Source organism: Mesoplodon bidens, assembly GCF_964165515.1.
Source record: "Mesoplodon bidens genome assembly, chromosome: 11".
In the NCBI taxonomy this organism is placed as follows: Eukaryota; Metazoa; Chordata; class Mammalia; order Artiodactyla; family Ziphiidae; genus Mesoplodon; species Mesoplodon bidens.
The window spans coordinates 62,977,492-62,993,040 of NC_138167.1; the positions used below are offsets into that span (position 1 = coordinate 62,977,492).

The following is a 15,549-nucleotide window of genomic DNA, read 5'->3' on the forward strand; positions in this document are numbered from 1 at the left end:
TAAGTAATCCCCTCCCTGGAGGAGGCCGTGGGCATCGTGAGCTGAGCCATCCCCAGCACCGGGCACAGGCCTCGTGTGTGCACGGTGAGCAAGCATCAGGGAAGGTGGGTATCAGTGACGGCCAGCACGGCCCCTGGAAGGATGGAAGTGGTCTCCAGGACCCTCCACGCTGCTTCTCCTAAGGTTAGGACCCGTAAGGTCTTCACGGCAGGTGTGGGTGCTGGTATGTTCTCTGTTACCGCCTCAAATGGAAGACTGCTCAGCCATCCTACAGCTGTGAGCAGATCCCTCACTACCTCTGGGAAGGTCCACGTTGGCACTTTGAATCCATCATCTGGCCCAGGTCACCCCAAGACTAAAGCTGTCACTGTCCTCATGCCAGGAAGCTTCCATAGCTTGATAAGAAATTCTCATTTAAAGGGAAATAACTAGAGTCATCCTCCCCTAGCTTCTGCTGTGAACAGTTTGACAAAAATGAGGCTATGTTCAAGACATTTAACGTGTCCAGAATTTACTATGTAAGACAGAGGTACTAAATGAACTATGGTCACCAAGCCTTTGCAATCTCATTAATAGATATAAAAGATTTACCAAGCTACCATGGTTCTTAGCCTCCTCTTTACCTAGTAGGTTATAAAATATCGAAAGGGACTAATCACATCTTCATGTTTATGAGACTGATTGGCACCATGAGCTAATTTGTAGTTACTGTGTCTGTAGGGTGTCAGCTGCCCTTTGGCGACATGGGGACTCTGGAACCTAAACCATTACAGCTGGGACCCCTTTCCCCACCAGGAAGTGCAGGTGCCCTGCAAGCTCATTAGAGAACTAAACATTCTTCATTATCCTTTAGTATCCAGTGATTCTCACCTCTTCCTTGTCTTTGAAAGGAAAAGGTTGTAGATTTAAGAATTACATGTTTTTCCCTCAAAAATTGGCAAGGGGATGAAAAGTGAATATAATATACTTTTTTTAACAATTTGGTTTTTTTTTTTAGTTTTATTTATTTATTTATGGCTGTGTTGGGTCTTCGTTTCTGTGTGAGGGCTTCCTCTAGTTGCGGCAAGTGGGGGCCACTCCTCATCACGGTGCGCGGGCCTCTCATCATCGCGGCCTCCCTTGTTGCAGAGCACAGGCTCCAGACGCGCAGGCTCAGTAATTGTGGCTCACGGGGCCAGCCGCTCCGCGGCATGTGGGATCCTCCCAGACCAGGGCTCGAACCCATGTCCCCTGCATTGGCAGGCAGACTCTCAACCACTGCACCACCAGGGAAGCCCGAAAAGTGAATATAATATTTTGAAGGTTTATTTGAGATAAAATTGATTCTTAACTAAGTTTTATTTCAGTATCCATGTTTTTCACTTGTAGTGACATAGGTCCTTTATAGGGAAGATTATCTTCGCTTTTTTTCCCTAATGTTACTACTATTATTTTATATTGATTGAAATGTAAATTTCAGAGGTGCAACAAATGACTGCAGATTTGCAATTGCGGGTCATCTACTTGTAAACCTAGATATAGTAGAAGAAATACTGTTCAGAAGTTTGTTGGATTCTAGTACACAGTGAAATGCTGTTTATTGTCTTAGCTTTGAGAGCGTTTAATAAATAGCTGTCTCTCTTTTATAGCCACAGCTGTTGCAAATCCAATACTGTCGTCCTTAGATGTTAAACGGATTTTATTTCAAAAAATTACTGATAAAGGAGATGAGTTGAAGAAAGCCTTTCACCTGCTCGACATCAGTAACAACATGACGGTGACAAAGAATGAACTGCGAAGAGTCATCACAACCTTCCTGCTGCCTCTCACGAGAGAGCAGTTTCAAGATGTGCTGGCTCAGGTACAGTGCAAAAAAGACTCAGAATCACCCATTATGGAGGAGAGGATGCAGTATATTACAGGAGCATGTAACCTCGTCTGGCTTTTCCCCACTGTCCCAAATAGAGTTTTGTTTGTCACAAATCAGTTAAATTCTGGCAGCTTTGGGACAATTATCATGTGCTTGGGTCATATTTTGTGTGTAGCACTATTATAGTCATATTAGTTTACTTTTTAAGGCTTCCATATAAAGAGTATTTGGTCAACATGTACTTTGTATATATATATTTTTTTATTTTTTGCTTTATAACAAATTTAATCAGTTATACATATACATATGTTCCCATATCCCCTCCCTTTTGCGTCTCCCTCCCACCCTCCCTATCCCACCCCTCCAGGCGGTCACAAAGCACCGAGCTGATCTCCCTGTGCTATGCGGCTGCTTCCCACTAGCTATCTACCTTACGTTTGGTAGTGTATATATGTCCATGCCGCTCTTTCACTTTGTCACAGCTTACCCTTCCCCCTCCCCATATCCTCAAGTCCATTCTCTAGTAGGTCTGTGTCTTTATTCCTGTCTTACCCCTATGTTCTTCATGACATTTTTTTTCTTAAATTCCATATATATGTGTCAGCATACAGTATTTGTCTTTCTCTTTCTGACTTACTTCACTCTGTATGACAGACTCTAGGTCCATCCACCTCATTACAAATAGCTCAATTTCATTTCTTTTTATGGCTGAGTAATATTCCATTGTATATATGTGCCACATCTTCTTTACCCATTCATCCGATGATGGACACTTAGGTTGTTTCCATCTCCGAGCTATTATAAATAGGGCTGCTATGAACATTTTGGTACATGTCTCTTTTTGAATTATGGTTTTCTCAGGGTATATGCCCAGTAGTGGGATTGCTGGGTCATATGGTAGCTCTATTTGTAGTTTTTTAAGGAACCTCCATACCGTTCTCCATAGTGGCTGTACCAATTCACATTCCCACCAGCAGTGCAAGAGTGTTCCTTTTTTTCCACACCCTCTCCAGCATTTATTGTTTCTGGATTTTTTGATGATGGCCATTCTGACTGGTGTGAGATGATATCTCATTGTAGTTTTGATTTGCATTTCTCTAATGAGCAAAGATGTTGAGCATCCTTTCATGTGTTTGTTGGCAGTCTGTATATCTTCTGTGGAGAAATGTCTGTTTAGGTCTTCTGCCCATTTTTGAATTGGGTTGTTTGTTTTTTTGTTATTGAGCTGCATGAGCTGCTTATAAATTTTGGAGATTAATCCTTTGTCAGTTGCTTCATTTACGAATATTTTCTCCCATTCTGAGGGTTGTCTTTTGGTCTTGTTTATGGTTTCCTTTGCTGTGCAAAAGCTTTTAAGTTTCATTAGGTCCCATGTGTTTATTTTTGTCTTTATTTCCATTTCTCTAGGAGGTGGGTCAAAAAGGATCTTGCTGTGATTTATGTCATAGAGTGTTCTGCCTATGTTTTCCTCTAAGAGTTTGATAGTGTCTGGCCTTACATTTAGGTCTTTAATCCATTTTGAGCTTATTTTTGTGTATGGTGTTAGGGAGTGATCTAATCTCATACTTTTACATGTCCCTATCCAGTTTTCCCAGCACCACTTATTGAAGAGATTGTCCTTTCTCCACTGTACATTCCTGCCTCCTTTATCAAAGATAAGGTGACCATATGTCCGTGGGTTGATCTCTGGGCTTTCTATCCTGTTCCATTGATCTATCTTTCTGTTTTTGTGCCAGTACCATACTGTCTTGATTACTGTAGCTTTGTAGTATAGTCAGAAGTCAGGGAGCCTGATTCCTCCAGCTCCATTTTTCGTTCTCAAGATTGCTTTGGCTATTCGGGGCCTTTTGTGTTTCCATACAAATTGTGAAATTTTTTGCTCTAGTTCTGTGAAAAATGCCAGTGGTAGTTTGATAGGGATTGCATTGAATCTGTAGTTTGCTTTGGGTAGTAGAGTCATTTTCACAATGTTGATTCTTCCAGTCCAAGAACATGGTACATCTCTCCATCTATTTGTATCATCTTTAATTTCTTTCATCAGTGTCTTATAATTTTCTGCATATAGGTCTTTTGTCTCCTTAGGTAGGTTTATTCCTAGATATTTTATTCTTTTTGTTGCAATGGTAAATGGGAGTGTTTCCTTGATTTCACTTTCAGATTTTTCATCATTAGTATATAGGAATGCCAGAGATTTCTGTGCATTAATTTTGTATCCTGCAACTTTACCAAATTCATTGATTAGCTCTATTAGTTTTCTGGTAGCATCTTTAGGATTCTCTATGTATAGTATCATGTCATCTGCAAACAGTGACAGCTTTACTTCTTCTTTTCCAATTTGGATTCCTTTTATTTCCTTTTCTTCTCTGATTGCTGTGGCTAAAACTTCCAAAACTATGTTGAATAAGAGTGGTGAGAGTGGGCAACCTTGTCTTGTTCCTGATCTTAGTGGAAATGGTTTCAGTTTTTCACCATTGAGGATGATGCTGGCTGTGGGTTTGTCATATATGGCCTTTATTATGTTGAGGAAAGTTCCCTCTATGCCTACTTTCTGCAGGGTTTTTATCATAAATCGGTGTTGAATTTTGTCGAAAGCTTTCTCTGCATCTATTGAGATGATCATATGGTTTTTCTCCTTCAATTTGTTAATATGGTGTATCACGTTGACTGATTTGCGCATATTGAAGAATCCTTGCATTCCTGGAATAAACCCCACTTGATCATGGTGTATGATCCTTTTAATGTGCTGTTGGATTCTGTTTGCTAGTATTTTGTTGAGGATTTTTGCATCTATGTTCATCAGTGATATTGGCCTGTAGTTTTCTTTCTTTGTGACATCCTTGTCTGGTTTTGGTATCAAGGTGATGGTGGCCTCGTAGAATGAGTTTGGGAGTGTTCCTCCCTCTGCTATATTTTGGAAGAGTTTGAGAAGGATAGGTGTTAGCTCTTCTCTAAATGCTTGATAGAATTCACCTGTGAAGCCATCTGGTCCTGGGCTTTTGTTTGTTGGAAGATTTTTTATCACAGTTTCAATTTCAGTGCTTGTGATTGGTCTGTTCATATTTTCTATTTCTTCCTGATTCAGTCTTGGCAGGTTGTGCATTTCTAAGAATTTGTCTATTTCTTCCAGGTTGTCCATTTTATTGGCATAGAGTTGCTTGTAGTAATCTCTCATGATCTTTTTGTATTTCTGCAGTGTCAGTTGTTACTTCTCCTTTTTCATTTCTAATTCTATTGATTTGAGTCTTCTTCCTTTTTTTCTTGATGAGTCTGGCTAATGGTTTATCAATTTTGTTTATCTTCTCAAAGAACCAGCTTTTAGTTTTATTGATCTTTGCTATCGTTTCCTTCATTTCTTTTTCATTTATTTCTGATCTGATTTTTATGATTTCTTTCCTTCTGCTAACTTTGGGATGTTTTTGTTCTTCTTTCTCTAATTGCTTTAGGTGCAAGGTTAGGTTGTTTATTCGAGATGTTTCCTGTTTCTTAAGGTGGGACTGTATTGCTATAAACTTCCCTCTTAGAACTGCTTTTGCTGCATCCCATAGGTTTTGGGTCGTCGTGTCTCCATTGTCATTTGTTTCTAGGTATTTTTTAATTTCCCCTTTGATTTCTTCAGTGATCACTTTGTTATTAAGTAGTGTATTGTTTAGCCTCCATGTGTTTGTATTTTTTACAGCTCTTTTCCTGTAATTGATATCTAGTCTCATAGCATTGTGGTCGGAAAAGATACTTGATACAATTTCAATTTTCTTAAGTTTACCAAGGCTTGATTTGTGACCCAAGATATGATCTATCCTGGAGAATGTTCCATGAGCACTTGAGAAAAATGTGTATTCTGTTGTTTTTGGATGGAATGTCCTATAAATATCAATTAAGTCCATCTTGTTTAATGTATCATTTAAAGCTTGTGTTTCCTTATTTATTTTCATTTTGGATGATCTGTCCATTGGTGAAAGTGGGGTGTTAAAGTCCCCTACTATGATTGTGTTACTGTCGATTTCTCCTTTTATGGCTGTTACTATTTGCCTTATGTATTGAGGTGCTCCTATGTTTGGTGCATAAATATTTACAATTGTTATATCTTCTTCTTGGATCGATCCCTTGATCATTATGTAGTGTCCTTCTTTGTCTCTTCTAGTAGTCTTTATTTTAAAGTCTATTTTGTCTGATATGAGAATTGCTACTCCAGCTTTCTTTTGGTTTCCATTTGCATGGAATATCTTTTTCCATCCCCTTACTTTTAGTCTGTATGTGTCTCTAGGTCTGAAGTGGGTCTCTTGTAGACAGCATATATATGGGTCTTGTTTTTGTATCCATTCAGCCAATCTGTGTCTTTTGGTGGGAGCATTTAGTCCATTTACATTTAAGGTAATTATCGATATGTATGTTCCTATTCCCATTTTCTTAATTGTTTTGGGTTTGTTATTGTAGGTCTTTTCCTTCTGTTGTGTTTCTTGCCTAGAGAAGTTCCTTTAGCATTTGTTGTAAAGCTGGTTTGGTGGTGCTGAACTCTCTCAGCTTTTGCTTGTCTGTAAACGTTTTAATTTCTCCATCAAATCTGAATGAGATCCTTACTGGGTAGAGTAATCTTGGTTGCAGGTTTTTCTCCTTCATCACTTTAATTATGTCCTGCCACTCCCTTCTGGCTTGTAGAGTTTCTGCTGAGAGATCAGCTGTTATCCTGATGGGGATTCCCTTGTGTGTTATTTGTTGTTTTTCCCTTGCTGCTTTTAATATGATTTCTTTGTGTTTAATTTTTGACAGTTTGATTAATATGTGTCTTGGCGTATTTCTCCTTGGATTTATTCTGTATGGGACTCTCTGTGCCTCCTGGACTTGATTAACTATTTCCTTTACCATATTAGGGAAGTTTTCAACTATAATCTCTTCAAATATTTTCTCAGTCCCTTTCTTTTTCTCTTCTTCTTCTGGAACCCCTATAATTCGAATGTTGGTGCGTTTAATGTTGTCCCAGAGGTCTCTGAGACTGTCCTCTGTTCTTTTCATTCTTTTTTCTTTATTTTGCTCTGCAGCAGTTATTTCCACTATTTTATCTTCCACCTCACTTATCCGTTCTTCTGCCTCAGTTATTCTGCTATTGATCCCATCTAGAGTATTTTTTATTTCATTTATTGTGTTTTTAATCGATGCTTGATTCATCTTTAGTTCTTCTAGGTCCTTGTTAACTGTTTCTTGCATTTTGTCTATTCTCTTTCCAAGATTTTGGATCTGGGAAATAGAATCTTGGATCATCTTTACCATCATTATTCTGAATTCTTTTTCAGGTAGACTGCCTATTACCTCTTCATTTGTTAGGTCTGGTGGGTTTTTATCTTGCTCCTTCTCCTGCTGTGTGTTTTTCTGTCTTCTCATTTTGCTTATGTTACTGTGTTTGGGGTCTCCTTTTTGCAGGCTGCAGGTTCGTAGTTCCCGTTGTTTTTGGTGTCTGTCCCCAGTGGCTAAGGTTGGTTTAGTGGGTTGTGTAGGCTTCCTGGTGGAGGGGACTAGTGCCTGTGTTCTGGTGGGTGAGGCTGGATCTTGTCTTTCTGGTGGGCAGGTCCACGTCTGGTGGTGTGTTTTGGGGTGTCTGTGGACTTTTTATGATTTTAGGCCACCTCTCTGCTAATGGGTGGCCTTGTGTTCCTGTCTTGCTAGTTGTTTGGCATAGGGTGTCCAGCACTGTAGCTTGCTGGTCGTTGAGTGAAGCTGGGTGCTGGTGTTGAGATGGAGATCTCTGGAAGATTTTCGCCGTTTGATATTATGTGGAGCTGGGAGGTCTCTTGTGGACCAGTGTCCTGAAGTTGGCTCTCCCACCTCAGAGGCACAGCACTGACTCCTGGCTCCTCAATTTGGGATGATTTGTTGTCCATTCATGTATTCCACAGATGCAGGGTACATCAAGTTGATTGTGGAGCTTTAATCCGCTGCTTCTGAGGCTGCTGGGAGAGGTTTCCCTTTCTCTTCTTTGTTCTCACAGCTCCTGGGTCTCAGCTTTGGATTTGGCCCCGCCTCTGCGTGTAGGTCGCCGGAGGGCGTCTGTTCTTCGCTCAGACAGGACAGGGTTAAAGGAGCAGCCGCTTCGGGGACTCTGGCTCACTCAGGCCGGGCGGGAGGGAGGGGCACGGAGTGCGGGGCGAGCCTGCAGCGGCAGAGGTCGGCGTGACGTTGCACCAGCCCGAGGCGCGCCGTGCGTTCTCCCAGGGAAGCCGCCCCTGGATCCCGGGACCCCGGCAGTGGCGGGCTGCACAGGCTCCCGGAAGGGCGGTGTGGACAGTGACCTGCGCTCGCACACAGGCTTCTTGGCGGCGGCAGCAGCAGCCCCCGCATCCCACGCCCGTCACTGGGCTCCGCGCTTTCAGTCGTGACTCGCGCCCGTCTGTGGAGCCCCTTTAAGCAGCGCTCTTAATCCCCTCTCCTCGTGCACCAGGAAACCAAGAGGGAAGAAAAAGTCTCTTGCCTCTTCGGCAGCTCCAGAGTTTTTCCGGACTCCCTGCCGGCTAGCTGTGGCTCATTAGCCCCCTTCCGGCTGAGTTCTCGCCGCCAGCCCCAGTCCTCTCCCTGCGCTCTGACCGAAGCCCGAGCCTCAGCTTCCAGCGCCGCCGGGGCGAGCAGACAAGCCTCTCGGGCTGGTGAGTGCCGCTCAGCACCGATCCTCTGTGCGGGAATCTCTCCGCTTTGCCCTACCCAGGTATGTGGGGAGTTTCTTGCCTTTTGGGAGGTCTGGGGTCTTCTGCCAGCGTTCAGTAGGTGTTCTGTAGGAGTTGTTCCACGTGTAGCTGTATTTCTGGTGTATCCGTGGGGAGGACGGTGATCTCCGCGTCTTACTCTTCCGCCATCTTACCCGGAAGTCCAACATGTACTTTGAAACTTAGTATTTGCGTTTGTTCTTACCTGAAGTGGTTATTGAGCATCTACTGTATGCTCAACCCAATGTAGAGCAATCAGACAGTTTTCAGCTATTATTTCTTCAAATATTTTTTTCTACCTCTTCCTCTGCTCTCTCGGACATTTTGGTATTGTCCTCCAGACCCCTGAGGCTCTGTTCATGTTATAAAATATTTTTCCTGTCTATCTTTCGGATTGCATAATTTCCATTGATGTGTCTTCAAATTCACTGACTCTTTCTTAGCATCTCCGTTCTGCTATGAAGTCCATTCAGTGAATTTTTAATTTTAGACATTATATTTTTCAGTTCTAGAATTTTCATTTGGTTCTTTTTTATAATTTCTATTTATCTGCTTAGATTTCTTGGTTTTTCTTTAAATTATGAGCATATTTCTTTGACTACATTGAGCGTAGTTTAAATAGCTGCTTAAAAGTCCTTAGCTGGTAATTCTAACATCTGGATCATCTCAGGGTTGGCCTGCTTTGATTTTTTTTCCTTTGAGAAGGGTCACATTTCTCTGGTTCTTCATTTTTGAGCATATTTGGATAATATCCCAGACTAGTGCTATTCAATAGAAATATAATGTGTCACATAAGTAATTTTAAATTTTCTAGTAGCTACATTACAAAAATAAAAAGAAATAGGTGAAATTAATTTTAATAATATTTTTATTTGACCAAATAAATATATCTAAAATATTATCTCATTTCAACATGTAATCACTATTTAAAATTGGTAATAAGATATTTTACATTCTTTTCTGTGTACTAAGTCTACAGAGCCTGGTATGTACTTTACACTTACAGAAGACCTCAATGCTGACACTAAATTTCCATTGGAAATACTTTATCTGTATTTAGATTTCATAAAATTTGCTGTTGAAATATTAGATTCATATACCCGGTCATTCCAAACTTAAAAGTTTTCCCAAAGCGAAGTTAGTTTTAGAATTTAAATTAACATTAAATTTAACAAACAGTTCAGTTCATCAGTTACCCTAGCCACGTTTCCAGTGCTCAGGAGTCACATATGGCTCTGGCTGTTCATTAAACAGTGCAGTGCTAAACGTCATGAATGCTGTGCTGTGGAGACTCTGGATTCTGTTATATTCCTCTGAGACTTTTGATACTTTTGCTTTGATAGGCAATTAACTTGCAAATTCTCCCTCACCTGCAGTGGGCAGTCGCTCACATCTTTTTTTTTTTTTTTTTTTTTTTTTTTGCGGTACGCGGGCCTCTCACTGTTGTGGCCTCTCCTGTTGTGGAGCACAGGCTCCGGATGCGCAGGCTCAGTGGCCATGGCTCATGGGCCTAGCCGCTCCGCGGCATGTGGGATCTTCCTGGACAGGGGCACGAACCCGTGTCCCCTGCATCGGCAGGCGGACACTCAACCACTGCGCCACCAGGGAAGCCCTGTCGTTCATATCTTGCTTCAGCTTTTCGGTCTTTTGCTGGGACTCTTGAGTCTGACCTACACACACGTGGTTCAAGCACCAGCTGGAAATGTGGACAGAGTGCATACACAGAAGGTGGTGCTCCTCCTCTTTCAGGTTCCTGTTACATTTTTAACGGGTGTGGTTGCTTTGGGTTCAGTGTGCTGGCTCTTCAGGCCAGAAAGACAGTGGGTTTTTTTAGGGGGCGGAGTTTACCTGCTTTGTGCTGGGCACTGACTGTGGCCTGATCTTAGGTTCAAAGCCACTGAGAACAGGAAACTCCCTCCGTACTTGTCCCTTCTTCTAAAGTTTTAAGTTCCTCCAAAATCTGCCTGCCTTCTTTCACTCTTCAGAACCTTTAGATAGCTATTTTTTGTATTTTGACAGAGTTTATGGATGTTGTCTCTGGGAGGTTAGTCTTTTGAGAGCTTTCTCTGCCAGAAGTTCTTCTGCTTTATTGTTTTTTAAAAAGCAATCACAAAGTCACAGACAAGTTGGAAGTATAGTGCAAAGAACAATTTTCTCTTTCGTAAACCATTTGGGGGTAAGCTGCTCCATTACCTCAGATATTTCAGTGTATGTTTCCTTAAAACCAGAGCCCTGTTTTATATACCCACAATCCAGCCATCGTGGTAAGGATAGTAATGCCAACTCATTTCAGCCATCTCAGCCCCAGGCCCCAGGTCACAATCATGCAGTGCGTTTGGCAAGTCTCCTACAGTCTAGAACACTTCTTCAGTCTTTCCTTAGTCTTGAAGACCATAACACTTTGAAGATTGCAGACCTGTTATTTTGTAGAGTGTCCCTGACTTGAGTTATCAGATGTTTCCTGATGACTAGATTCAGGCTTGCATCTTTGGCAGGAATGTCACAGAAATGATGCTGTGCTCTTCTCAACGCTTTTATTAGCTTACAGGTGATTTCAGTCTGTCCCATTACTGCTGATGTTCACTGCAGTCACTTGATTAAGGTGGAATCTATCAGACCCATCTGTCTTTTTCCTGGTGGAGTGCTCTTTATCTACTTTGTAATTAATAAGCATTTTGTGGGAGAAACTTTGAAACTATGTAGATATGCCATTCCTCACCAAACTTTCGTATATTCATTTATTGTTTATATGTTTGCAGGGACTCAAGATTTCCTGTTTTATGAAGTGGGTTATGATCCATTATTTTCATTATTTATTTTGATGTTTCAGTTGGCCCTAATATAGCCAGTAGGAGCCCCTTCATGCTGGTTTCTGTGTCCTTTTGACATGTCCCCATCATTCTTTGAGCACTTCCTTACTTTCTGATACAAGATATTATAAACTCATCTGTACTTTTATTGCCTCGGTCCCAGAATCATCCATTTCTCCAAAGAGCTCTGGTTCCTTTTAATGGAACAAAGTATCCAGAATCTGGGATCTGAGTATACCAGAGCTGCTTTTTGCTCCAGGCCCTCTAAGTGGGCAGAGCCCTAGGGGATATATTCCATATATAAACATATATACACATTTACATATATTTACATCTACATGTATTTCTATATCAATCTATATATTGAAAACTGTGAGTTCACACCAATACCGCCAATTCTAGCCCAGTACCTCAGGGTTCATCGTAATTTTCTCACTTTCTATGTTTGTAACTACCATTTCAGACAATGAGCCACTTGGCTTCTGTGTTCTGTGTATATTCACTTATTTGATCAGCCTCCCTGGCATGTGACTCATCTCCCATGTCCAGCACCTCCACCCCCAGGTGGATGCCCTCTTCCTCCAACCCTGCTGTGGAGCACGGCTCCCCCATGTTGCAGACGCCACTTTTGTCTGCCCCATCTAATGACTGTAGGACTGAATTGTGAGGGAACAGACAGGGAAGGAGGGAAGGGGAGGAATGATGAAGAGCTTTTCTCTTCTTCTTTTAAAAAATGTATCCCCTTTATTCACTTCCAGAATTTCACAAATAGTATATATAGATTCTTTTACATATCACCTTTTATTGTATCTGCATTTTAAATAAAAGCTTTATAAAGATATAATTTACATATCATAAAATTCACCATTTAAAAGTGGACAAGTTCCTGGTTTTTCATATATTCACAGAGTTGTGCAACCATCACCACCATCTAATTCCAGAACATTTTAGCACCCCCAAAAGAAACTTTATATTCATTAGCAGTCACTCCCCACTCCCCTTCCCCTAATCCCTGACATCCATTAATCTATTGATACCCTAAGTCACAATAGATTGCCTATTCTGGAGAGTTCATAAAATGGAATAATATAATATATGATCTTTTGTAACTGGCTCCTTTCACTAAGCATAATGTTTAGTTATGCTAAGTAAGCATCCATGTTATAGCATGAATCAGTATTTCATTCTTCATTATGGCTGAATAATATTCCACTGCATGGATACACTGTACTTTATCATTAGTTGATGGATCTTTGGGTTATTTTCACTTTTTGGCTTTTGTGAACAATGCTGCTGTGAAATTTCATGTACAAATTTTTATGTGGACATATGTTTTCACTTCTCTTGGGTACATACCTAGGAGTGGAATTGCTGTGTCATATGGTAATGTTCTCTTGCTTTTAAAGAACCTTTGTCCTCACAAATATCACATGTTTCCTCATAACCTTGATTTAACTGTTCCTTTCTTTATACCAAATGGAAAGTTAAAATATTATTTCCTGCTGATGTCTCCCTATATTCATGATCTAATCTTAATTTAAAATTTTGACAGCCTTCCCAAGCTAATCAGCTGTGCAGGAATAGGAAAAGTACAGAAAATGTGAAATGTGTATCCGTTTTTTAAAAGCTACATCTGTTTTTAAAAGAAGTCACTGAGAACTGTAGAACTTCAGAGACTTTAAAAACAGGTTCTGATAGTCTATCTTATAATCAGGACATTTTTCTAGAACCTTGAGCTCCTGTGACCCCCTCCTGTATAAACCAAGGAGACTGCAGTGTGGTGCCTTTTCAGGAGGCCAATTTCATTGGGAATGAAGGGCAGGGGGTCTCTTCCTAATCCCTGGAGTTCACAGTGTGTGTCCCTTTTCTAGATCTTTTCATGACTAATCCAGGTGGTGATACAAACTTTCTTTTTCAATAGTTAATACAAGCTTAACTGGAAATATATAAAACAGGTAAAATATTTCATGGGAATCTCACCCTTAAAATTAGGAAAGAATTTTCCAGTTATAGTGAATTTACTTTAGCTTTAATTTTATTTCAAGAACCATGTCAAGAATGTTTGAACGTCAGGGTGTTTTGATGATTGATCAGGGCAAGAGTGATGAGGAGGCATTGCTCGTAACCTGCCCTATACCTTAGTTACATTAATAGTAAAATGAGTTTTTAAAAAATGTGGCTTCAGTCTCTGAATATTAATATAAATATTTTAAAAGAGGTTGAATTGGTAAATAGATTCCAGAGAAACTGAAAGCATTTCCACTAAGATCAGGAACAAGACAAGGTTGTCCACTCTCACCACTCTTATTCAACATAGTTTTGGAAGTTTTAGCCACAGCAATCAGAGAAGAAAAAGAAATAAAAGGAATCCAAATTGTAAAAGAAGAAGTAAAGCTGTCACTGTTTGCAGATGACATGATACTATACATAGAGTATCCTAAAGGTGCTACCAGAAAACTACTAGAGCTAATCAATGAATTTGGTAAAGTAGCAGGATACAAAATTAATGCACAGAAATCTCTGGCATTCTTTTACACTAATGATGAAAAATCTGAAAGTGAAATTAAGAAAACACTCCCATTTACCATTGCAACAAAAAGAATAAAATATCTAAAGATGATACAAATAGATGGAGAGATATACCATGTTCTTGAATTGGAAGAATCAACATTGTGAAAATGACTCTACTACCCAAAGCAATCTACAGATTCAATGCAATCCCTATCAAACTACCAATGGCATTTTTCACAGAACTAGAACAAAAAATTTCACAATTTGTATGGAAACACAAAAGACCGTGAATAGCCAAAGCAATCTTGAGAACGAAAAATGGAGCTGGAGGAATCAGGCTCCCTGACTTCACAATATACTACAAAGCTACAGTAATCAAGACAGTATGGTACTGGCACAAAAACAGAAAGATAGATCAATGGAACAGGATAGAAAGCCCAGAGATAAACCTACACACATATGGTCACCTTATCTTGATAAAGGAGGCAAGAATATACAGTGGAGAAAAGACAGCCTCTTCAATAAGTGGTGCTTGGAAAACTGGACAGGTACATGTAAAAGTATGAAATTAGAACACTCCCTAACACTATACACAAAAATAAACTCAAAATGGATTAAAGACCTAAATGTAAGGCCAGACACTATCAAACTCTTAGAGGAAAACATAGGCAGAATGCTCTATGACATAAATCACAGGAAGATCCTTTTTGACCCACCTCCTAGAGAAATGGAAATAAAAACAAAAATAAATAAACCGGACCTAATGAAACTTAAAAGCTTTTGCACAGCAAAGGAAACCATAAACAAGACCAAAAGACAGCCCTCAGAATGGGAGAAAATATTTGCAAATGAAGCAACTGACAAAGGATTAATCTCCAAAATTTACAAGCAGCTCATGCAGCTCAATAACAGAAAAACAAATAACCCAATCCAAAAATGGGCAGAAGACCTAAATAGACATTTCTCCAAAGAAGATATACAGATTGCCAACAAGCACATGAAAGAACGCTCAACATCATTAATCATTAGAGAAATGCAAATCAAAACTACAATGAGGGGCTTCCCTGGTGGCGCAGTGGTTGAGAGTCTGCCTGCCGATGCAGGAGACACGGGTTCATGCCCCGGTCTGGGAAGATCCCACATGCCGTGGAGTGGCTAGGCCTGTGAGCCATGGCCGCTGAGCCTGCGCGTCCGGAGCCTGTTCTCCGCAACGGGAGAGGCCACAACAGTGAGAGGCCCGCGTACCGCAAAAAAAACCCCAAAAAAACCAAAACAAAAAACTACAAATAGAACTACCATACGACCCAGCAATCCCACTACTGGGCATATACCCTGAGAAAACCATAATTCAAAAAGAGTCATGTACCACAATGTTTATTGCAGCTCTGTTTACAATAGCCAGGACATGGTAGCAACCTTAGTGTCCATCGACAGATGAATGGATAAAGAAGATGTGGTATATATATACAATGGAATATTACTCAGCCATAAAAAGAAATGAAATTGTATATATATACAATGGAATATTATTTGGCCATAAAAAGAAACGAAATTGAGTTATTTGTAGTGAGGTGGATGGACCTAGAGTCTGTCATACAGAGTGAAGTAAGTCAGAAAGAGAAAAACAAATACCGTATGCTAACACATACATATGGAATCTAAGAAAAAAAAATAAAAGGTCATGAAGTACCTA

General features: G+C 40.3%; 1 protein-coding gene across 1 annotated transcript in view; it reads left to right on the forward strand.

Moving 5' to 3' along the window:
• Nucleotides 1-1,685: 1,685 nt before the first annotated feature.
• EFCAB6 (EF-hand calcium binding domain 6) overlaps nucleotides 1,686-15,549 on the forward strand; it is a 212,234-nt gene continuing 198,370 nt past the window's right edge. Inside the window, exon 1 of the mRNA XM_081247831.1 lies at nucleotides 1,686-1,840. Coding sequence (XP_081103957.1) covers nucleotides 1,751-1,840 — 90 coding nt within the window. The 5' untranslated portion in view covers nucleotides 1,686-1,750. The remainder of the gene's footprint in view (nucleotides 1,841-15,549) is intronic.